General features: G+C 36.9%; 1 protein-coding gene and 1 long non-coding RNA gene across 2 annotated transcripts in view; one reads left to right on the forward strand and one right to left on the reverse strand.

Moving 5' to 3' along the window:
- Positions 1 to 496: 496 nt before the first annotated feature.
- LOC127849824 (uncharacterized) overlaps positions 497 to 26,219 on the forward strand; it is a 38,530-nt gene continuing 12,807 nt past the window's right edge. The window contains exons 1-4 of the mRNA XM_052382575.1: positions 497 to 623; positions 2,204 to 2,316; positions 5,595 to 6,310; positions 24,955 to 24,961. Of these exons, the coding sequence (XP_052238535.1) occupies positions 5,616 to 6,310; positions 24,955 to 24,961 (702 nt within the window). The 5' untranslated portion in view covers positions 497 to 623; positions 2,204 to 2,316; positions 5,595 to 5,615. The remainder of the gene's footprint in view (positions 624 to 2,203; positions 2,317 to 5,594; positions 6,311 to 24,954; positions 24,962 to 26,219) is intronic.
- Positions 6,389 to 26,219, reverse strand: part of LOC127850213 (uncharacterized) — a 29,669-nt gene continuing 9,838 nt past the window's right edge. The window contains exons 8-17 of the long non-coding RNA XR_008035133.1: positions 20,861 to 20,922; positions 19,103 to 19,164; positions 18,266 to 18,327; positions 16,511 to 16,572; positions 15,675 to 15,736; positions 13,916 to 13,977; positions 13,079 to 13,140; positions 9,207 to 9,268; positions 8,370 to 8,431; positions 6,389 to 6,677 (exon numbers count right to left, since the gene is read on the reverse strand). This is a non-coding gene — a long non-coding RNA (uncharacterized LOC127850213). The remainder of the gene's footprint in view (positions 6,678 to 8,369; positions 8,432 to 9,206; positions 9,269 to 13,078; positions 13,141 to 13,915; positions 13,978 to 15,674; positions 15,737 to 16,510; positions 16,573 to 18,265; positions 18,328 to 19,102; positions 19,165 to 20,860; positions 20,923 to 26,219) is intronic.

Raw genomic sequence — 26,219 nt, forward strand, 5'->3', positions numbered from 1 at the left:
CGTATCAAATAAAAGGGGGTTCTTCATGGATGTCTTACGATACATAAGTCGGTCTTACTTTCCTAGACGCAACTTTGTGGGAAAACATGCTCCTACATTTTTAAAACAGAATAGTCAAACGTTTAGGCACTCCTCCTTATGATAGGTAGACGTGCGTGTGCTTTTTTTTCATCCTATGTTAAGAGCTATATGGCCTATGTTAAAAGTTATAATGCCCATTTTTCTACTTAGACAGTCTATAACACCATGCTACTAAGACATGTGGGTTGGGAATATTCTTATTTATAATTATAGTATTATGTTATTTAGTATTGTTGTAAAGAAATTACTCTGTTCAAAAAAAGTTTGACCATGTTTTCTTGAGACGGTCCCGTATGGTTTCTAAGATGTATTTGTCATGTACCAATTTCTGACACGACGGTTACATTACATTCGTGTGTATGTGAGAGCAAGGAAAGGCAACTCTGCATGGAGAGGTAATGTACACAAACGTTACGGTTCATCGAACATAGAGGATGTCTATGAATAGCTTCAATGACAAGTGTTTGGCTTATGTAAGCTAAATTTGTAAGTGTCATCTACAAACACGTGGATATAACTCGTCCAGAAACGTTGAGCCCACGGTATGTTATATTCATATGTTTATATTATTATAAACAAACTAAAGCTAATGCTTTAAAAAAACTGACCAGAGGATGTTAATTGTGAATGCAAAACAAACAACCGTAAATTCGGATGATTCCTCAAGAAAAACCACTACGAACACTGCAGATCACATACATGATACAGTACACTGTGATGTCACCGTACCTTAGAGTTAGACGGAACTTAAATAGTTTCGATATAATATATATTATTCATATGTTGTTTCAACTTTTCAAAAACACTTAAAGGAATCTTTTCACGTTTTGGTAAATTGACATATTTGAAACAAGAAATATCTTTAAAAAAAGATATACGGCGTTGATAGTTCAATGAATGAGATCAAGGATAGCGAATGCCTTTTTTCTTTGCAGTTCTTAGCTGCATCACACGCAGTACGGGATGTTACGCGGAGTTTTCGCGGCTTATTTTACATTATTACATATTGCTGGTCATAAACCTATAGATACAAAACAGAAAACCAAAAGAAGAATGGAAGTGAAATTAAAACATACGAGTCAACCGGCCACACGAGAAGTATCCGTATTTATAGGCGCGTTCTTCGAACAAATCTGTTTCAGTGGTTTGTCGGGCATTGCTATTTGATGCGATTATTAACAGTATCGATAATCATCGCGCTCATGCTTAATACATTGGTCAATATGGTGGAATAATTATTGTTAAATAAATCAAAAATTATATTTATCATTGTATTGTTGAAAACACGTTAAGAATCTACATATTTCTGGTCTAAAGAACATTCCAGGGCACCTAGTTCACGGATAGCGTATTTATTATATAACTATTATTTTACTGGCCGCGAACTCCTGTGATGACCTGTATATAAACTCTGACATTCATACACTGGCCGCGAATTGACCCGGGTTGAAATGCAATATATTAAAGTGAGGCCTCGCTTCCACTGCTCTTTATACTTTTACATTTTAACATGTTGACAAGAATATGGAAGTAAGTACTAAATATGAGAACATAGCCTTTAAATATAAACGCGTTGCGCTGGTAATTCTCTGAAAATAAAAGGTGAACGCACAAACTGTAATGATGTCGAGAATTGAATGTAAAACTGTTCTATCTATTAAGCCTTTTCCTTAGAAATAAAATTGTTTCATGCAGTAAAACAGTGTTACAAAGACGCGGATATGTTTCAAATGTTCTGGTGGAATACACCAAATCAGCCAATGGAATAAATGAGGTGTATTCATTCGTACCTAGCCGCGGGAAATTTTATTTGAATTTTATTGGACACTTACAAAGGTCAGGAGAGGTGAAAAGCTGGCTTAAAACAGCTTACGCCGAAAAAGTTGTTTAAGATTCGCAAATTTTCGTTTTAGTTATGATATTTGTGAGGAAACAGTAATACTGAACATTTACTATGGTCTAATATAGCCATTCTATGCATCTTTTGACGATTTAAAACCTGAAAATTATAAAGCGTTGCAACGCGAAACGATTGAATAAATTGGGGAGTTCTGTTGTTGTCGTTTAATTTTGTGAAACTACGAAGATTGCTTATATAAAGTATAAAATACTTCTCGTATAGATACTTGGAAGGATGGCCGAGCGGTCTAATTGGTGTTTACTCCAGGACTCCGGGGGTCACAGTCGACTCACTGGTTTGAGCCCTGCTGCGGCCACTTTTTGCCCTGTCTTTTGGTTGGTTGGTTGGTCTGTTGGTTGGTTTGCGCCAACTTTAACATTTGCAATAACTTACAATATTGAAGATAGCAACTTGATATTTGGCATGCATGAGCTCCCCAAAGCTGAAGACTTATTTCAAGCAGTTTGTAAGGCTCTGGAACAAACGTAAACTGACAGGGGTGCGTAAATAAGTCATTTTTATGTCCCCCACTATAGTAGTGGGGGACATATTGTTTTTGCCCTGTCCGTTGGTTGGTCTGTTGGTTGGTCTGTTTGCGCCAACTTTAACATTTTGCAATAACTTTTGCTATATTGAATATAGCAACTTGATATTTGGCATGCATGTGCATCTCATGGAGCTGCACATTTTGAGTGGTGAAAGGTCAAGGTCAAGGTCATCCTTCAAGGTCAGAGGTCAAATATATGTGGCCCAAATCACTTATTTTATAAATACTTTTGCAATATTGAAGATAGCAACTTGATATTTGGCATGCATGTGCATCTCATGGAGCTGCACATTTTGAGTGGTGAAAGGTCAAGGTCAAGGTCATCCTTCAAGGTCAGAGGTCAAATATATGTGGCCCAAATCACTTATTTTATGAATACTTTTGCAATATTGAAGATAGCAACTTGATATTTGGCATGCATGTGTATCTCATGGAGCTGCACATTTTGAGTGGTGAAAGGTCAAGGTCATCCTTCAAGGTCAAATATCAAATATATGGGTCGAAATCGCTCATTTAATGTACACTTTTGTAGTATTTCAATATTCAAGATAGCAACTTGATATTTGGCATGCATGTGTATCTCATGGAGCTGCACATTTTGAGTGGTGAAAGGTCAAGGTCATCCTTCAAGGTCAGAGATCATATATATGTGGCCAAAATCGCTCATTTTATGAGTACTTTTGCAATATTGAAGATAGCAACTTGATATTTGGCATGCATGTGTATCTCATGGAGCTGCACATTTTGAGTGATGAAAGGTCAAGGTCATCCTTCAAGGTCAGAGGTCAAATATATGTGGCCCAAATCGCTTATTTTATGAATACTTTTGCAATATTAAAGATAGCAACTTGATATTTGGCATGCATGTGTATATCATGGAGCTGCACATTTTGAGTGGTGAAAGGTCAAGGTCATCCTTCAAGGTCAAATATCAAATATATGGGTCGAAATCGCTCATTTAATGTACACTTTTGCAGTATTTTAATATTCAAGATAGCAACTTGATATTTGGCATGCATGTGTATCTCATGGAGCTGCACATTTTGAGTGGTGAAAGGTCAAGGTCATCCTTCAAGGTCAGAGATCATATATATGTGGCCAAAATCGCTCATTTTATGAGGACTTTTGCAATATTGAAGATAGCAACTTGATATTTGGCATGCATGTGTATCTCATGGAGCTGCACATTTTGAGTGGTGAAAGGTCAAGGTCATCCTTCAAGGTCAGAGGTCAAATAAATGTGGCCCAAATAGCTTATTTTATGAATACTTTTGCAATATTGAAGATAGCAACTTGATATTTGGCATGCATGTGTATCTCATGGAGCTGCACATTTTGAGTGGTGAAAGGTCAAGGTCATCCTTCAAGGTCAAAGGTCAAATATATGGGTCAAAATCGCTCATTTAATGTACACTTTTGCAGTATTTCAATATTCAATATAGCAACTTGATATTTGGCATGCATGTGTATCTCATGGAGCTGCACATTTTGAGTGGTGAAAGGTCAAGGTCATCCTTCAAGGTCAAAGGTAAAAAAAAAAATTCAAAGCGGCGCAGAAGGGGACATAGTGTTTCCGACAAACACATTTCTTGTTTTCCCTTTTTATACGCCCGTCTATGACGGGACGTATTATGGTATACCCCGCGTCCGTCTGTCCGTCCGTCCGTCCGTCCGTCCGTCCGTCTGTTAATGTCGTACGCTACGTCAAATATCCTTTGACAGATTTTCTACAAATTTTAACACAATCTTAATATTGATAAACCCTGATCCCCTTTCGTTTTTGACGGAATTCTGAATTGTCGTTCCAGAGTTATGGGACTTTGTTCGTCAAAATTTCGTGATTTCATTGAATGTCCTACTGTAGCTCAAATATCCTTCGATGGATTTTTTTCAAATTTCAACACAATCTTAATATTGATAAACCCTGATCCCCTTTCGTTTTTGACGGAATTCTGAATTGTCGTTCCAGAGTTATGGGACTTTGTTCGTCAAAATTTCGTGATTTCCATGCTCATGTACTTATAAAATAAACCATGTATTCAAATACAAATAAACTGAAGTAAAAAAATGATTCAAAGGGTTATTTATTACCTTACTACTTCATTGGCGAACGACGGGCGTATCATGCGCTCATGGCGCAGCTTTTATTTAAATTTTATTCTTGACTTTTTACTAGAGGCTTTTTAGATCCAATGTTTACATTTATCAATATAAAGCATTTAATGACAAACTTCAAAACATGCCAAAATCTGTGAAAAGGCCCCTTTAATGTCATTCAGTATGTCTATAAGTTCTTGTTGAGTTCACATTTTAATAAGTATTTTTCGAATTCAAAGGAAGCGGTTCAAGCCATCTTTATTTGACCCCCCCTCTCGACTTTGTTTTTTATCCCCTGTGTATTGTCACTCCGTTGTGGTCACAAGATAGCGACCCTGTCTAGTGTCATACACAGTAATTAGTTATTAATACGTGTATGCATGCATGTGCCACACTAAAATATTACATTGATGTGAGAATTGATGATACTTTTCGAAATTTTTTGGAACTATTCGACCTTGGATGATGCAGATAATACTGGTCATCTTCATATATTATGAGAGCGTTTTATGCCCCCGGTAGGGTGTCGTAAATAGCAGTTGATCTGTCTGTCAGTCTGTCCGTCTGTCCGTCCGAAAACTTTAACACTGCCCATAACTTTGCAATATTGAAGATAGCAACTTAATATTTGTATGCATGTTTATCTCGTGGAGCTGCCCATTTTGAGTGGTGAAAGGTCAAGGTCATCCTTCTAGGTCAAATATCAAGTAATGGCTTCAAAGCAGCGCAGTAGGGGGCATTGCGTTTCTGACAAAAACGTATCTTGTTCTTTCTGAAGTGTAAGCATAGTACACCTATCACATTCTTTACGTTATGCATTAAGTACAATATAAATGGTTCTTAAATATGGCCACTATCAGGTCTGTCCCGTATTGACTTTTAATTGCCTATATGTTATTCGAATAATTGTTTTATAAATATACATGTAACTAAATGTGTTAAATACAAAATTATTATTTTTATTTTCAGGAAAATAATACAACTTGTGACATGTTTTCAGAAACTGTAATACGTCGATGTATGAACGCCGTCTTGAACTGTTCCCAACGAAGAGGCATTGCCAATGTTGAAGCGATTAAAACAACACCAATACGATGTGCAAACTCCGTTCACCGCTTTCTTGACAGATATGACACGTTCTTGTTCGACTGTGACGGTGTATTGTGGGGAAATGATCATGTGACACCTATAGACGGCATCTCATCGGCCATCTCAATGCTACAGAAGCTGGGCAAGAAACTGATTGACGTAACAAACAATAGCACGACGTCAAGACTCGCGCTTCAGAAGAAATTTACTAAGTATGGATTTGAATCGCCTATGGAAAATATATTTGGTCCTGGATACGTTTCGGCCAAGTATTTAAAAGAGGTATTGAAAGTTACTGGAAAAACGTACCTAGTATGTGGCGATCCAGTGAAGTGGGAATTGGATCAATTAGGTATGGAAAACGTTGGATGTGGCTCAGATGTTGATAAACCCACAAATGATATTCATGAGCTCCTCGACCATTCTTTTCATGACGACATAGAGGCTGTACTGGTTGGATTTGATGAGCATTTTAGCTTTAATAAGATATATAAGGCCGCGAGTTACGTATCCAATCCGCATTGCCATTTTGTGGCAACAAATAGTTTAGAAAGGGGAATGTTTATTGGGTCAGCTATAGACCGTTCCATAATTTAGTAATTACCCAATTATCTCCCCTGAATACTCTCCGCGTCCGCCATTACACTACTGCCAAACAACCGGTAACATATTTTAGGTCACAACATACCAAAAGATTTCCTGCACAAATTCAATGTAAAAGCAATAACTTTAACAAAAAATAAAGTCAAACTTTTGCGCGTAGACACCCCCATAACCATACCTTTTCTTAAAGAGCATTCCAAGCCGCAATGATTTAAACAATAAAAAACATAGGTCATCCAATATGTAAGAAAGAACTCAATGCAAATCAGCGGTCACTGTTTTATGGCCATCTTTTTACCGGCATCTCTCCAGTTGATGATGGTTTCCCGCCAACTGTCAAAGTCTTATGTAGTCTCCAACCTAAAAGCAAAACAGGGAATTTGTAGTATACAACAATGTTTTCCCTACCACATGAACACAGAAATATTCAAAAATAAAGTCATGGCAAGTGCCCGTACAGAGAATTGTGTCTTCAAATAAATGAAGATTTTGTTTTTAGAGGGTATAGCATTGAACACCAAAAGTATTTAGTGTATTGTAACCTATTAGAGAAATTTATTTTTACTGAAATGTGTTTTTCTTTCATATTATTATCATCCCATCCATATTGCACCAATATATTAAGTTTGGCTGGATTAGCTGTCCATTTGGCCATTCTGTATCATATTTTCACACGCGGGTGTTTTCAGTCCGAAGAAGGCCATATTAGGCCTGTTAAAGCTTAACTGCCCCTTTAAGATTAAAAGCTGTTGTGTTCAATATCTGCAACAAAATACCAAAACAAACCAAAAAGACATGCAAGTGGGGCTAATGTGTGGTGGGGAAAGAATGAATTTGTTAGATATTTTCACTCTAAGCAATTTTGATAATGTCTTTTTTGTGTGTTTTTTTTAATCATCCCAAAAATGCCAATTTCAAAGCAAAAACAATCCAATTTCATCCAAGACAATAAACTAATTAGTCAAAATGAGAGATCAAAGATACTTTGAAGTGTAGAAATCAATAAGCTTCCAATAACTTGTTATTTCACACCAATAAAAGTGTACAATCTTGAAAGCGCCTTGTCGATCGGTGCCCATTTATTTACCAGCCGCCAATGAAATATTCTAGCATATAATGTCATGGGTGCCTTTTAACTGCAGCAGATGGTCAAATGCATTGCCAGCTCTCATTTAGAGGTTCAAGACAATACAAATTTTCATATTTTGGACACAAAATATGTACTTTAGGCTATTTTTATGGTGGCAATCTGGTCCAAATGGGAGTTTGTAACCAAGCGAAAGAATACAATGCTCATTTGTTGGGGGGCGGGGGGGGGGGGGGGGGGTTTAAGCTGGAAGGAAAAGTTAAATTGAACAAAAAACACATATGTAGGCAAGCATTATAAGCTTAGCAATGATGTTCCATGTAGTAACAGGGGTAGAAAGGCAGTTCAGATCAAGGCAGTGTCCTGAAAGGGGTTTCTAGTACTTCTTTTGGGGACACAGCTTCCTGCAGAATTCTCAACACAACAAATATCAATGATTCATTTCACCTTTCTATGCAAAGACAAAAGAATAAGGACAATACTGTCATTAAATCACTGAATGAGAGAAGCATGTACCAAATAACAAACAAAACAAGTTGCTGAAAGTGCCAATTTTGTCAAAAAAATCCCTCTAAGGTAAATGATGAAGGGGACACTTGCTATAACAATCCTATGTTTAAGTAAGGCGCGACACCATTTTAAGCCGGAACCATGAATATAAGCATATTGTGAGAAAACAATACCAAAAACAAGCTAATTGTAGGGTAACAAGTAGCAAATCAACTCAGCTGTACTGCATACATGCTCAGGAACAAGGATAACCCTGTTAAGTGCCAACTTCAGCTGCCAACAAAGCACGAGCTTTACATGTCAGGACGCGGAACTATCAATACAAACTGCGAGGAGAATTACATGACGGCAAGGGTGTGAGTGACCACAATCCTGATTATGACAGTCTTTCACACCTAAAGCATCATACATATGCTTATTTGCTTGTGTACATGATAACAAAATGATATTATTACCTGTTTTGCCATCAACAACCCTTATCCAGTGGCCCTTGACTTAGTCGCAGACATTCCTCTTCCTGAAAAAGTCAAAATACCCAATAGAAAAAGATAAAAAAATGAAACAAAAACAAGCATTTATGTATTTTAAGTGTACTTTTATGAATAATATGAAGTGATAAAATCTTGCTCAATTCATGATTGTACTAAATATGAAGGCTGGCTCAGTTAAGCATCTGCTGCACTGTCCATACTGTAAAAATGCCTGCCATTCCATGTCGGTGAAATGGGGCTCTGTTTGAATGTTCATGCTTTTCGCAAAAGTTTTAGTTGCCTTACTCGATCACGGAGTCCCTGGCGTTGAATTCTAACTTCATGTAACACATTAACGCGACACGGTCAACCAATATGCGGTTGAATTTAAGTCGGAAAGCAATTTAGCCCTTATTCCACTATATAAGGGTGGGGGGGTCAACTTGAAAAACAACTATTCCAGGTCAAATAATCTGAATTCATGCATTTAATGCACTTATTTTCTTCTCTTTTGCTAAGAAATGACCAAAAATCTGCTTTGCCAGTCATATTTTGCACTTGCAGATGATATTTCATTTTTATCATAAGTTAGTTTAGGTCACAACATACCAAAAGATTTCCTGCACAAATTCAATGTAAAAGCAATAACTTTAACAAAAAATAAAGTCAAACTTTTGCGCGTAGACACCCCCATAACCATACCTTTTCTTAAAGAGCATTCCAAGCCGCAATGATTTAAACAATAAAAAACATAGGTCATCCAATATGTAAGAAAGAACTCAATGCAAATCAGCGGTCACTGTTTTATGGCCATCTTTTTACCGGCATCTCTCCAGTTGATGATGGTTTCCCGCCAACTGTCAAAGTCTTATGTAGTCTCCAACCTAAAAGCAAAACAGGGAATTTGTAGTATACAACAATGTTTTCCCTACCACATGAACACAGAAATATTCAAAAATAAAGTCATGGCAAGTGCCCGTACAGAGAATTGTGTCTTCAAATAAATGAAGATTTTGTTTTTAGAGGGTATAGCATTGAACACCAAAAGTATTTAGTGTATTGTAACCTATTAGAGAAATTTATTTTTACTGAAATGTGTTTTTCTTTCATATTATTATCATCCCATCCATATTGCACCAATATATTAAGTTTGGCTGGATTAGCTGTCCATTTGGCCATTCTGTATCATATTTTCACACGCGGGTGTTTTCAGTCCGAAGAAGGCCATATTAGGCCTGTTAAAGCTTAACTGCCCCTTTAAGATTAAAAGCTGTTGTGTTCAATATCTGCAACAAAATACCAAAACAAACCAAAAAGACATGCAAGTGGGGCTAATGTGTGGTGGGGAAAGAATGAATTTGTTAGATATTTTCACTCTAAGCAATTTTGATAATGTCTTTTTTGTGTGTTTTTTTTTAATCATCCCAAAAATGCCAATTTCAAAGCAAAAACAATCCAATTTCATCCAAGACAATAAACTAATTAGTCAAAATGAGAGATCAAAGATACTTTGAAGTGTAGAAATCAATAAGCTTCCAATAACTTGTTATTTCACACCAATAAAAGTGTACAATCTTGAAAGCGCCTTGTCGATCGGTGCCCATTTATTTACCAGCCGCCAATGAAATATTCTAGCATATAATGTCATGGGTGCCTTTTAACTGCAGCAGATGGTCAAATGCATTGCCAGCTCTCATTTAGAGGTTCAAGACAATACAAATTTTCATATTTTGGACACAAAATATGTACTTTAGGCTATTTTTATGGTGGCAATCTGGTCCAAATGGGAGTTTGTAACCAAGCGAAAGAATACAATGCTCATTTGTTGGGGGGCGGGGGGGGGGGGGGGGGGGGTTTAAGCTGGAAGGAAAAGTTAAATTGAACAAAAAACACATATGTAGGCAAGCATTATAAGCTTAGCAATGATGTTCCATGTAGTAACAGGGGTAGAAAGGCAGTTCAGATCAAGGCAGTGTCCTGAAAGGGGTTTCTAGTACTTCTTTTGGGGACACAGCTTCCTGCAGAATTCTCAACACAACAAATATCAATGATTCATTTCACCTTTCTATGCAAAGACAAAAGAATAAGGACAATACTGTCATTAAATCACTGAATGAGAGAAGCATGTACCAAATAACAAACAAAACAAGTTGCTGAAAGTGCCAATTTTGTCAAAAAAATCCCTCTAAGGTAAATGATGAAGGGGACACTTGCTATAACAATCCTATGTTTAAGTAAGGCGCGACACCATTTTAAGCCGGAACCATGAATATAAGCATATTGTGAGAAAACAATACCAAAAACAAGCTAATTGTAGGGTAACAAGTAGCAAATCAACTCAGCTGTACTGCATACATGCTCAGGAACAAGGATAACCCTGTTAAGTGCCAACTTCAGCTGCCAACAAAGCACGAGCTTTACATGTCAGGACGCGGAACTATCAATACAAACTGCGAGGAGAATTACATGACGGCAAGGGTGTGAGTGACCACAATCCTGATTATGACAGTCTTTCACACCTAAAGCATCATACATATGCTTATTTGCTTGTGTACATGATAACAAAATGATATTATTACCTGTTTTGCCATCAACAACCCTTATCCAGTGGCCCTTGACTTAGTCGCAGACATTCCTCTTCCTGAAAAAGTCAAAATACCCAATAGAAAAAGATAAAAAAATGAAACAAAAACAAGCATTTATGTATTTTAAGTGTACTTTTATGAATAATATGAAGTGATAAAATCTTGCTCAATTCATGATTGTACTAAATATGAAGGCTGGCTCAGTTAAGCATCTGCTGCACTGTCCATACTGTAAAAATGCCTGCCATTCCATGTCGGTGAAATGGGGCTCTGTTTGAATGTTCATGCTTTTCGCAAAAGTTTTAGTTGCCTTACTCGATCACGGAGTCCCTGGCGTTGAATTCTAACTTCATGTAACACATTAACGCGACACGGTCAACCAATATGCGGTTGAATTTAAGTCGGAAAGCAATTTAGCCCTTATTCCACTATATAAGGGTGGGGGGGTCAACTTGAAAAACAACTATTCCAGGTCAAATAATCTGAATTCATGCATTTAATGCACTTATTTTCTTCTCTTTTGCTAAGAAATGACCAAAAATCTGCTTTGCCAGTCATATTTTGCACTTGCAGATGATATTTCATTTTTATCATAAGTTAGTAGAGAAATTTATTTTTACTGAAATGTGTTTTTCTTTCATATTATTATCATCCCATCCATATTGCACCAATATATTAAGTTTGGCTGGATTAGCTGTCCATTTGGCCATTCTGTATCATATTTTCACACGCGGGTGTTTTCAGTCCGAAGAAGGCCATATTAGGCCTGTTAAAGCTTAACTGCCCCTTTAAGATTAAAAGCTGTTGTGTTCAATATCTGCAACAAAATACCAAAACAAACCAAAAAGACATGCAAGTGGGGCTAATGTGTGGTGGGGAAAGAATGAATTTGTTAGATATTTTCACTCTAAGCAATTTTGATAATGTCTTTTTTGTGTGTTTTTTTTTAATCATCCCAAAAATGCCAATTTCAAAGCAAAAACAATCCAATTTCATCCAAGACAATAAACTAATTAGTCAAAATGAGAGATCAAAGATACTTTGAAGTGTAGAAATCAATAAGCTTCCAATAACTTGTTATTTCACACCAATAAAAGTGTACAATCTTGAAAGCGCCTTGTCGATCGGTGCCCATTTATTTACCAGCCGCCAATGAAATATTCTAGCATATAATGTCATGGGTGCCTTTTAACTGCAGCAGATGGTCAAATGCATTGCCAGCTCTCATTTAGAGGTTCAAGACAATACAAATTTTCATATTTTGGACACAAAATATGTACTTTAGGCTATTTTTATGGTGGCAATCTGGTCCAAATGGGAGTTTGTAACCAAGCGAAAGAATACAATGCTCATTTGTTGGGGGGCGGGGGGGGGGGGGGGGGGGTTTAAGCTGGAAGGAAAAGTTAAATTGAACAAAAAACACATATGTAGGCAAGCATTATAAGCTTAGCAATGATGTTCCATGTAGTAACAGGGGTAGAAAGGCAGTTCAGATCAAGGCAGTGTCCTGAAAGGGGTTTCTAGTACTTCTTTTGGGGACACAGCTTCCTGCAGAATTCTCAACACAACAAATATCAATGATTCATTTCACCTTTCTATGCAAAGACAAAAGAATAAGGACAATACTGTCATTAAATCACTGAATGAGAGAAGCATGTACCAAATAACAAACAAAACAAGTTGCTGAAAGTGCCAATTTTGTCAAAAAAATCCCTCTAAGGTAAATGATGAAGGGGACACTTGCTATAACAATCCTATGTTTAAGTAAGGCGCGACACCATTTTAAGCCGGAACCATGAATATAAGCATATTGTGAGAAAACAATACCAAAAACAAGCTAATTGTAGGGTAACAAGTAGCAAATCAACTCAGCTGTACTGCATACATGCTCAGGAACAAGGATAACCCTGTTAAGTGCCAACTTCAGCTGCCAACAAAGCACGAGCTTTACATGTCAGGACGCGGAACTATCAATACAAACTGCGAGGAGAATTACATGACGGCAAGGGTGTGAGTGACCACAATCCTGATTATGACAGTCTTTCACACCTAAAGCATCATACATATGCTTATTTGCTTGTGTACATGATAACAAAATGATATTATTACCTGTTTTGCCATCAACAACCCTTATCCAGTGGCCCTTGACTTAGTCGCAGACATTCCTCTTCCTGAAAAAGTCAAAATACCCAATAGAAAAAGATAAAAAAATGAAACAAAAACAAGCATTTATGTATTTTAAGTGTACTTTTATGAATAATATGAAGTGATAAAATCTTGCTCAATTCATGATTGTACTAAATATGAAGGCTGGCTCAGTTAAGCATCTGCTGCACTGTCCATACTGTAAAAATGCCTGCCATTCCATGTCGGTGAAATGGGGCTCTGTTTGAATGTTCATGCTTTTCGCAAAAGTTTTAGTTGCCTTACTCGATCACGGAGTCCCTGGCGTTGAATTCTAACTTCATGTAACACATTAACGCGACACGGTCAACCAATATGCGGTTGAATTTAAGTCGGAAAGCAATTTAGCCCTTATTCCACTATATAAGGGTGGGGGGGTCAACTTGAAAAACAACTATTCCAGGTCAAATAATCTGAATTCATGCATTTAATGCACTTATTTTCTTCTCTTTTGCTAAGAAATGACCAAAAATCTGCTTTGCCAGTCATATTTTGCACTTGCAGATGATATTTCATTTTTATCATAAGTTAGTTTAGGTCACAACATACCAAAAGATTTCCTGCACAAATTCAATGTAAAAGCAATAACTTTAACAAAAAATAAAGTCAAACTTTTGCGCGTAGACACCCCCATAACCATACCTTTTCTTAAAGAGCATTCCAAGCCGCAATGATTTAAACAATAAAAAACATAGGTCATCCAATATGTAAGAAAGAACTCAATGCAAATCAGCGGTCACTGTTTTATGGCCATCTTTTTACCGGCATCTCTCCAGTTGATGATGGTTTCCCGCCAACTGTCAAAGTCTTATGTAGTCTCCAACCTAAAAGCAAAACAGGGAATTTGTAGTATACAACAATGTTTTCCCTACCACATGAACACAGAAATATTCAAAAATAAAGTCATGGCAAGTGCCCGTACAGAGAATTGTGTCTTCAAATAAATGAAGATTTTGTTTTTAGAGGGTATAGCATTGAACACCAAAAGTATTTAGTGTATTGTAACCTATTAGAGAAATTTATTTTTACTGAAATGTGTTTTTCTTTCATATTATTATCATCCCATCCATATTGCACCAATATATTAAGTTTGGCTGGATTAGCTGTCCATTTGGCCATTCTGTATCATATTTTCACACGCGGGTGTTTTCAGTCCGAAGAAGGCCATATTAGGCCTGTTAAAGCTTAACTGCCCCTTTAAGATTAAAAGCTGTTGTGTTCAATATCTGCAACAAAATACCAAAACAAACCAAAAAGACATGCAAGTGGGGCTAATGTGTGGTGGGGAAAGAATGAATTTGTTAGATATTTTCACTCTAAGCAATTTTGATAATGTCTTTTTTGTGTGTTTTTTTTTAATCATCCCAAAAATGCCAATTTCAAAGCAAAAACAATCCAATTTCATCCAAGACAATAAACTAATTAGTCAAAATGAGAGATCAAAGATACTTTGAAGTGTAGAAATCAATAAGCTTCCAATAACTTGTTATTTCACACCAATAAAAGTGTACAATCTTGAAAGCGCCTTGTCGATCGGTGCCCATTTATTTACCAGCCGCCAATGAAATATTCTAGCATATAATGTCATGGGTGCCTTTTAACTGCAGCAGATGGTCAAATGCATTGCCAGCTCTCATTTAGAGGTTCAAGACAATACAAATTTTCATATTTTGGACACAAAATATGTACTTTAGGCTATTTTTATGGTGGCAATCTGGTCCAAATGGGAGTTTGTAACCAAGCGAAAGAATACAATGCTCATTTGTTGGGGGGCGGGGGGGGGGGGGGGGGGGGGGTTTAAGCTGGAAGGAAAAGTTAAATTGAACAAAAAACACATATGTAGGCAAGCATTATAAGCTTAGCAATGATGTTCCATGTAGTAACAGGGGTAGAAAGGCAGTTCAGATCAAGGCAGTGTCCTGAAAGGGGTTTCTAGTACTTCTTTTGGGGACACAGCTTCCTGCAGAATTCTCAACACAACAAATATCAATGATTCATTTCACCTTTCTATGCAAAGACAAAAGAATAAGGACAATACTGTCATTAAATCACTGAATGAGAGAAGCATGTACCAAATAACAAACAAAACAAGTTGCTGAAAGTGCCAATTTTGTCAAAAAAATCCCTCTAAGGTAAATGATGAAGGGGACACTTGCTATAACAATCCTATGTTTAAGTAAGGCGCGACACCATTTTAAGCCGGAACCATGAATATAAGCATATTGTGAGAAAACAATACCAAAAACAAGCTAATTGTAGGGTAACAAGTAGCAAATCAACTCAGCTGTACTGCATACATGCTCAGGAACAAGGATAACCCTGTTAAGTGCCAACTTCAGCTGCCAACAAAGCACGAGCTTTACATGTCAGGACGCGGAACTATCAATACAAACTGCGAGGAGAATTACATGACGGCAAGGGTGTGAGTGACCACAATCCTGATTATGACAGTCTTTCACACCTAAAGCATCATACATATGCTTATTTGCTTGTGTACATGATAACAAAATGATATTATTACCTGTTTTGCCATCAACAACCCTTATCCAGTGGCCCTTGACTTAGTCGCAGACATTCCTCTTCCTGAAAAAGTCAAAATACCCAATAGAAAAAGATAAAAAAATGAAACAAAAACAAGCATTTATGTATTTTAAGTGTACTTTTATGAATAATATGAAGTGATAAAATCTTGCTCAATTCATGATTGTACTAAATATGAAGGCTGGCTCAGTTAAGCATCTGCTGCACTGTCCATACTGTAAAAATGCCTGCCATTCCATGTCGGTGAAATGGGGCTCTGTTTGAATGTTCATGCTTTTCGCAAAAGTTTTAGTTGCCTTACTCGATCACGGAGTCCCTGGCGTTGAATTCTAACTTCATGTAACACATTAACGCGACACGGTCAACCAATATGCGGTTGAATTTAAGTCGGAAAGCAATTTAGCCCTTATTCCACTATATAAGGGTGGGGGGTCAACTTGAAAAACAACTATTCCAGGTCAAATAATCTGAATTCATGCATTTAATGCACTTATTTTCTTCTCTTTTGCTAAGAAATGACCAAAAATCTGCTTTGCCAGTCATATTTTGCACTTGCAGATGATATTTCATTTTTATCATAAGTTAGTTTAGGTCACAACATACCAAAAGATTTCCTGCACAAATTCAATGTAAAAGCAATAACTTTAACAAAAAATAAAGTCAAACTTTTGCGCGTAGACACCCCCATAACCATACCTTTTCTTAAAGAGCATTCCAAGCCGCAATGATTTAAACAATAAAAAACATAGGTCATCCAATATGTAAGAAAGAACTCAATGCAAATCAGCGGTCACTGTTTTATGGCCATCTTTTTACCGGCATCTCTCCAGTTGATGATGGTTTCCCGCCAACTGTCAAAGTCTTATGTAGTCTCCAACCTAAAAGCAAAACAGGGAATTTGTAGTATACAACAATGTTTTCCCTACCACATGAACACAGAAATATTCAAAAATAAAGTCATGGCAAGTGCCCGTACAGAGAATTGTGTCTTCAAATAAATGAAGATTTTGTTTTTAGAGGGTATAGCATTGAACACCAAAAGTATTTAGTGTATTGTAACCTATTAGAGAAATTTATTTTTACTGAAATGTGTTTTTCTTTCATATTATTATCATCCCATCCATATTGCACCAATATATTAAGTTTGGCTGGATTAGCTGTCCATTTGGCCATTCTGTATCATATTTTCACACGCGGGTGTTTTCAGTCCGAAGAAGGCCATATTAGGCCTGTTAAAGCTTAACTGCCCCTTTAAGATTAAAAGCTGTTGTGTTCAATATCTGCAACAAAATACCAAAACAAACCAAAAAGACATGCAAGTGGGGCTAATGTGTGGTGGGGAAAGAATGAATTTGTTAGATATTTTCACTCTAAGCAATTTTGATAATGTCTTTTTTGTGTGTTTTTTTTTAATCATCCCAAAAATGCCAATTTCAAAGCAAAAACAATCCAATTTCATCCAAGACAATAAACTAATTAGTCAAAATGAGAGATCAAAGATACTTTGAAGTGTAGAAATCAATAAGCTTCCAATAACTTGTTATTTCACACCAATAAAAGTGTACAATCTTGAAAGCGCCTTGTCGATCGGTGCCCATTTATTTACCAGCCGCCAATGAAATATTCTAGCATATAATGTCATGGGTGCCTTTTAACTGCAGCAGATGGTCAAATGCATTGCCAGCTCTCATTTAGAGGTTCAAGACAATACAAATTTTCATATTTTGGACACAAAATATGTACTTTAGGCTATTTTTATGGTGGCAATCTGGTCCAAATGGGAGTTTGTAACCAAGCGAAAGAATACAATGCTCATTTGTTGGGGGGCGGGGGGGGGGGGGGGGGGTTTAAGCTGGAAGGAAAAGTTAAATTGAACAAAAAACACATATGTAGGCAAGCATTATAAGCTTAGCAATGATGTTCCATGTAGTAACAGGGGTAGAAAGGCAGTTCAGATCAAGGCAGTGTCCTGAAAGGGGTTTCTAGTACTTCTTTTGGGGACACAGCTTCCTGCAGAATTCTCAACACAACAAATATCAATGATTCATTTCACCTTTCTATGCAAAGACAAAAGAATAAGGACAATACTGTCATTAAATCACTGAATGAGAGAAGCATGTACCAAATAACAAACAAAACAAGTTGCTGAAAGTGCCAATTTTGTCAAAAAAATCCCTCTAAGGTAAATGATGAAGGGGACACTTGCTATAACAATCCTATGTTTAAGTAAGGCGCGACACCATTTTAAGCCGGAACCATGAATATAAGCATATTGTGAGAAAACAATACCAAAAACAAGCTAATTGTAGGGTAACAAGTAGCAAATCAACTCAGCTGTACTGCATACATGCTCAGGAACAAGGATAACCCTGTTAAGTGCCAACTTCAGCTGCCAACAAAGCACGAGCTTTACATGTCAGGACGCGGAACTATCAATACAAACTGCGAGGAGAATTACATGACGGCAAGGGTGTGAGTGACCACAATCCTGATTATGACAGTCTTTCACACCTAAAGCATCATACATATGCTTATTTGCTTGTGTACATGATAACAAAATGATATTATTACCTGTTTTGCCATCAACAACCCTTATCCAGTGGCCCTTGACTTAGTCGCAGACATTCCTCTTCCTGAAAAAGTCAAAATACCCAATAGAAAAAGATAAAAAAATGAAACAAAAACAAGCATTTATGTATTTTAAGTGTACTTTTATGAATAATATGAAGTGATAAAATCTTGCTCAATTCATGATTGTACTAAATATGAAGGCTGGCTCAGTTAAGCATCTGCTGCACTGTCCATACTGTAAAAATGCCTGCCATTCCATGTCGGTGAAATGGGGCTCTGTTTGAATGTTCATGCTTTTCGCAAAAGTTTTAGTTGCCTTACTCGATCACGGAGTCCCTGGCGTTGAATTCTAACTTCATGTAACACATTAACGCGACACGGTCAACCAATATGCGGTTGAATTTAAGTCGGAAAGCAATTTAGCCCTTATTCCACTATATAAGGGTGGGGGGGTCAACTTGAAAAACAACTATTCCAGGTCAAATAATCTGAATTCATGCATTTAATGCACTTATTTTCTTCTCTTTTGCTAAGAAATGACCAAAAATCTGCTTTGCCAGTCATATTTTGCACTTGCAGATGATATTTCATTTTTATCATAAGTTAGTTTAGGTCACAACATACCAAAAGATTTCCTGCACAAATTCAATGTAAAAGCAATAACTTTAACAAAAAATAAAGTCAAACTTTTGCGCGTAGACACCCCCATAACCATACCTTTTCTTAAAGAGCATTCCAAGCCGCAATGATTTAAACAATAAAAAACATAGGTCATCCAATATGTAAGAAAGAACTCAATGCAAATCAGCGGTCACTGTTTTATGGCCATCTTTTTACCGGCATCTCTCCAGTTGATGATGGTTTCCCGCCAACTGTCAAAGTCTTATGTAGTCTCCAACCTAAAAGCAAAACAGGGAATTTGTAGTATACAACAATGTTTTCCCTACCACATGAACACAGAAATATTCAAAAATAAAGTCATGGCAAGTGCCCGTACAGAGAATTGTGTCTTCAAATAAATGAAGATTTTGTTTTTAGAGGGTATAGCATTGAACACCAAAAGTATTTAGTGTATTGTAACCTATTAGAGAAATTTATTTTTACTGAAATGTGTTTTTCTTTCATATTATTATCATCCCATCCATATTGCACCAATATATTAAGTTTGGCTGGATTAGCTGTCCATTTGGCCATTCTGTATCATATTTTCACACGCGGGTGTTTTCAGTCCGAAGAAGGCCATATTAGGCCTGTTAAAGCTTAACTGCCCCTTTAAGATTAAAAGCTGTTGTGTTCAATATCTGCAACAAAATACCAAAACAAACCAAAAAGACATGCAAGTGGGGCTAATGTGTGGTGGGGAAAGAATGAATTTGTTAGATATTTTCACTCTAAGCAATTTTGATAATGTCTTTTTTGTGTGTTTTTTTTTAATCATCCCAAAAATGCCAATTTCAAAGCAAAAACAATCCAATTTCATCCAAGACAATAAACTAATTAGTCAAAATGAGAGATCAAAGATACTTTGAAGTGTAGAAATCAATAAGCTTCCAATAACTTGTTATTTCACACCAATAAAAGTGTACAATCTTGAAAGCGCCTTGTCGATCGGTGCCCATTTATTTACCAGCCGCCAATGAAATATTCTAGCATATAATGTCATGGGTGCCTTTTAACTGCAGCAGATGGTCAAATGCATTGCCAGCTCTCATTTAGAGGTTCAAGACAATACAAATTTTCATATTTTGGACACAAAATATGTACTTTAGGCTATTTTTATGGTGGCAATCTGGTCCAAATGGGAGTTTGTAACCAAGCGAAAGAATACAATGCTCATTTGTTGGGGGGCGGGGGGGGGGGGGGGGGGGGGTTTAAGCTGGAAGGAAAAGTTAAATTGAACAAAAAACACATATGTAGGCAAGCATTATAAGCTTAGCAATGATGTTCCATGTAGTAACAGGGGTAGAAAGGCAGTTCAGATCAAGGCAGTGTCCTGAAAGGGGTTTCTAGTACTTCTTTTGGGGACACAGCTTCCTGCAGAATTCTCAACACAACAAATATCAATGATTCATTTCACCTTTCTATGCAAAGACAAAAGAATAAGGACAATACTGTCATTAAATCACTGAATGAGAGAAGCATGTACCAAATAACAAACAAAACAAGTTGCTGAAAGTGCCAATTTTGTCAAAAAAATCCCTCTAAGGTAAATGATGAAGGGGACACTTGCTATAACAATCCTATGTTTAAGTAAGGCGCGACACCATTTTAAGCCGGAACCATGAATATAAGCATATTGTGAGAAAACAATACCAAAAACAAGCTAATTGTAGGGTAACAAGTAGCAAATCAACTCAGCTGTACTGCATACATGCTCAGGAACAAGGATAACCCTGTTAAGTGCCAACTTCAGCTGCCAACAAAGCACGAGCTTTACATGTCAGGACGCGGAACTATCAATACAAACTGCGAGGAGAATTACATGACGGCAAGGGTGTGAGTGACCACAATCCTGATTATGACAGTCTTTCACACCTAAAGCATCATACATATGCTTATTTGCTTGTGTACATGATAACAAAATGATATTATTACCTGTTTTGCCATCAACAACCCTTATCCAGTGGCCCTTGACTTAGTCGCAGACATTCCTCTTCCTGAAAAAGTCAAAATACCCAATAGAAAAGATAAAAAAATGAAACAAAACAAGCATTTATGTATTTTAAGTGTACTTTTATGAATAATATGAAGTGATAAAATCTTGCTCAATTCATGATTGTACTAAATATGAAGGCTGGCTCAGTTAAGCATCTGCTGCACTGTCCATACTGTAAAAATGCCTGCCATTCCATGTCGGTGAAATGGGGCTCTGTTTGAATGTTCATGCTTTTCGCAAAAGTTTTAGTTGCCTTACTCGATCACGGAGTCCCTGGCGTTGAATTCTAACTTCATGTAACACATTAACGCGACACGGTCAACCAATATGCGGTTGAATTTAAGTCGGAAAGCAATTTAGCCCTTATTCCACTATATAAGGGTGGGGGGTCAACTTGAAAAACAACTATTCCAGGTCAAATAATCTGAATTCATGCATTTAATGCACTTATTTTCTTCTCTTTTGCTAAGAAATGACCAAAAATCTGCTTTGCCAGTCATATTTTGCACTTGCAGATGATATTTCATTTTTATCATAAGTTAGTTTAGGTCACAACATACCAAAAGATTTCCTGCACAAATTCAATGTAAAAGCAATAACTTTAACAAAAATAAAGTCAAACTTTTGCGCGTAGACACCCCCATAACCATACCTTTTCTTAAAGAGCATTCCAAGCCGCAATGATTTAAACAATAAAAAACATAGGTCATCCAATATGTAAGAAAGAACTCAATGCAATCAGCGGTCACTGTTTTATGGCCATCTTTTTACCGGCATCTCTCCAGTTGATGATGGTTTCCGCCAACTGTCAAAGTCTTAATGTAGTCTCCAACCTAAAAGCAAACAGGGAATTTGTAGTATACAACAATGTTTTCCCTACCACATGAACACAGAAATATTCAAAAATAAAGTCATGGCAAGTGCCCGTACAGAGAATTGTGTCTTCAAATAAATGAAGATTTTGTTTTTAGAGGTATAGCATTGAACACCAAAAGTATTTAGTGTATTGTAACCTATTAGAGAAATTTATTTTTACTGAAATGTGTTTTTCTTTCATATTATTATCATCCCATCCATATTGCACCAATATATTAAGTTTGGCTGGATTAGCTGTCCATTTGGCCATTCTGTATCATATTTTCACACGCGGGTGTTTTCAGTCCGAAGAAGGCCATATTAGGCCTGTTAACGCTTAACTGCCCCTTTAAGATTAAAAGCTGTTGTGTTCAATATCTGCAACAAAATACCAAAACAAACCAAAAAGACATGCAAGTGGGGCTAATGTGTGGTGGGGAGGAAAGAATGAATTTGTTAGATATTTTCACTCTAAGCAATTTTGATAATGTCTTTTTTGTGTGTTTTTTTTTTAATCATCCCCAAAAATGCCAATTTCAAAGCAAAAAACAATCCAATTTCATCCAAGACAATAAACTAATTAGTCAAAATGAGAGATCAAAGATACTTTGAAGTGTAGAAATCAATAAGCTTCCAATAACTTGTTATTTCACACCAATAAAAGTGTACAATCTTGAAAGCGCCTTGTCGATCGGTGCCCATTTATTTACCAGCCGCCAATGAAATATTCTAGCATATAATGTCATGGGTGCCTTTTAACTGCAGCAGATGGTCAAATGCATTGCCAGCTCTCATTTAGAGGTTCAAGACAATACAAATTTCATATTTTGGACACAAAATATGTACTTTAGGCTATTTTTATGGTGGCAATCTGGTCCAAATGGGAGTTTGTAACCAAGCGAAAGAATACAATGCTCATTTGTTGGGGGGCGGGGGGGGGGGGGGGGGGGGGGGGTTTAAGCTGGAAGGAAAAGTTAAATTGAACAAAAAACACATATGTAGGCAAGCATTATAAGCTTAGCAATGATGTTCCATGTAGTAACAGGGGGTAGAAAGGCAGTTCAGATCAAGGGCAGGTCCTGAAGGGGTTTCTAGTACTTCTTTTGGGGACACAGCTTCCTGCAGAATTCTCAACACAACAAATATCAATGATTCATTTCACCTTTCTATGCAAAGACCAAAAGAATAAGGACAATACTGTCATTAAATCACTGAATGAGAGAAGCATGTACCAAATAACAAACAAAACAAGTTGCTGAAAGTGCCAATTTTGTCAAAAAAATCCCTCTAAGGTAAATGATGAAGGGGACACTTGCTATAACAATCCTATGTTTAAGTAAGGCGCGACACCATTTTAAGCCGGAACCATGAATATAAGCATATTGTGAGAAAACAATACCAAAACAAGCTAATTGTAGGGTAACAAGTAGCAATCAACTCAGCTGTACTGCATACATGCTCAGGAACAAGGATAAACCCTGTTAAGTGCCAACTTCAGCTGCCAACAAAGCACGAGCTTTACATGTCAGGACGCGGAACTATCAATACAAACTGCGAGGAGAATTACATGACGGCAAGGGTGTGAGTGACCACAATCCTGATTATGACAGTCTTTCACACCTAAGCATTCATACATATGCTTATTTGCTTGTGTACATGATAACAAAATGATATTATTACCTGTTTTTGCCATCAACAACCCTTATCCAGTGGCCCTTGACTTAGTCGCAGACATTCCTCTTCCTGAAAAAGTCAAAATACCCAATAGAAAAAGATAAAAAATGAAAACAAAAACAGCATTTATGTATTTTAAGTGTACTTTTATGAATAATATGAAGTGATAAAATCTTGCTCAATTCATGATTGTACTAAATATGAAGGCTGGCTCAGTTAAGCATCTGCTGCACTGTCCATACTGTAAAAATGCCTGCCATTCCATGTCGGTGATTGAAATGGGGCTCTGTTTGAATGTTCATGCTTTTCGCAAAAGTTTTAGTTGCCTTACTCGATCACGGAGTCCCTGGCGTTGAATTCTAACTTCATGTAACACATTAACGCGACACGGTCAACCAATATGCGGTTTGAATTTAAGTCGGAAGCAATTTAGCCCTTATTCCACTATATAAGGGTGGGGGGGTCAACTTGAAAAACAACTATTCCAGGTCAATAATCTGAATTCATGCATTTAATGCACTTATTTTCTTCTCTTTTGCTAAGAAATGACCAAAATCTGCTTTGCCAGTCATATTTTGCACTGCAGATGATATTTCATTTTTATCATAAGTTAGTTTATATTAGAGAAATTTATTTTTTACTGAAATGTGTTTTTTCTTTCATATTATTATCATCCCATCCATATGCACCAATATATTAAGTTGGGCTGGATAGCTGTCCATTTGGCCATTTCTGTATCATATTTTCACACGAGGGTGTTTTTCAGTCCGAAAGAAGGCCATATTAGGCCTGTTAAAGCTTAACTGCCCCTTTAAGATTAAAAGCTGTTGTGTTCAATATCTGCAACAAAATACCAAAACAAACCAAAAAGACATGCAGTGGGGCTAATGTGTGGTGGGGGGAAAGAATGAATTTGTTAGATATTATTTCAACTCTAAGCAATTTTGATAATGTCTTTTTTGTGTTGTGTTTTTTTTTAATCATCCCAAAAATGCCAATTTCAAAGCAAAAACAATCCAATTTCATCCAAGACAATAAACTAATTAGCTAAAATGAGAGATCAAAGTACTTTGAAGTGTAGAAATCAATAAGCTTCCAATTAACTTGTTATTTCACACCATAAAAGTGTAAAATCTGAAAGCGCCCATTGTCGATCGGTGCCCATTTATTTACCAGCCGCCAATGAAATATTCTAGCATATAATGTCATGGGTGCCTTTTTAACTGCAGCAGATGGTCAAATGCATTGCCAGCTCTCATTTAGAGGTTCAAGACAATACAAATTTTCAATTTTGGACACAAAATATGTACTTTAGGCTATTTTTATGGTGGCAATCTGGTCCAAATGGGAGTTTGTAACCAAGCGAAAGAATACAATGCTCATTTGTTGGGGGGCGGGGGGGGGGGGGGGGGGGTTTTTTTTTAAGCTGGAAGGGAAAAGTTAAATTGAACAAAAAACACATATGTAGGCAAGCATTATAAGCTTAGCAATGATGTTCATGTAGTACAGGGGTAGAAGGCAGTTCAGATCAAGGCAGTGTCCTGAAAGGGGTTTCTAGTACTTCTTTTGGGGACACAGCTTCCTGCATAATTCTCAACACAACAAATATCAATGATTCATTTCACCTTTCTATGCAAAGACAAAGAATAAGGACATACTGTCATTAAATCACTGAATGAGAGAAGCATGGTACCAAATAACAAACAAAACAAGTTGCTGAAAGTGCCAATTTTGTCAAAAAAATCCCTCTAAGGTAAATGATGAAGGGGACACTGCTATAAAAACAATCCTACTGTTTAAGTTAAGGCGCGACACCATTTAAGCCGGAACCATGATATAAGCATATTGTGAGAAAACAATACCAAAAACAAGCTAATTGTAGGGTAACAAGTAGCAAATCATACTCAGGCTGTACTGCATACATGCTCAGGACAAGGATAACCCTGTTAAGTGCCAACTTCAAGCTGCCACAAAGCACGAGCTTTACATGTCAGACGCGGAACTATCAATACCAACTGCGAGGAGAATTACATGACGGCAAGGGTGTGAGTGACCAACAATCCTGATTATGACGTCTTTCCACCTAAGCATCATACATATGCTTATTTGCTTGTGTACATGATAACAAAATGATATTATTACCCTGTTTTTGCCATCAACAACCTTATCCAGTGGCCCTTGACTAGTCGCAGACATTCCTCTTCCTGAAAAAGTCAAAATACCCAATAGAAAAGATAAAAAAATGAAACAAAAACAAGCATTTATGTATTTTAAGTGTATCTTTATGAATAATATGAAGTGATAAAATCTTTGCTCAATTCATGATTGTACTAAATATGAAGGCTGGCTCAGTTAAGATCTGCTGCACTGTCCATACTGTAAAAATGCCTGCCATTCCATGTCGGTGAAATGGGGCTCTGTTTGAATGTTCATGCTTTTCGCAAAAGTTTTAGTTGCCTTACTCGATCACGGAGTCCCTGGCGTTGAATTCTAACTTCATGTAACACATTAACGCGACACGGTCAACCAATATGCGGTTGAATTTAAGTCGGGAAGCAATTTAGCCCTATTCCACTATATAAGGGTGGGGGGGTCAACTTGAAAAAAAACAACTATTCCAGGTCAAATAATCTGAATTCATGCATTTAATGCATTATTTTCTTCTTCTTGCAAGAAATGACCAAAAATCTGCTTTGCCAGTCATATTTTGCACTTGCAGATGATATTTCATTTTTATCATAAGTTAGTTTATATTAGAGAAATTTATTT

Source organism: Dreissena polymorpha, chromosome 11 (assembly GCF_020536995.1).
Source record: "Dreissena polymorpha isolate Duluth1 chromosome 11, UMN_Dpol_1.0, whole genome shotgun sequence".
Taxonomy (NCBI): domain Eukaryota; kingdom Metazoa; phylum Mollusca; class Bivalvia; order Myida; family Dreissenidae; genus Dreissena; species Dreissena polymorpha.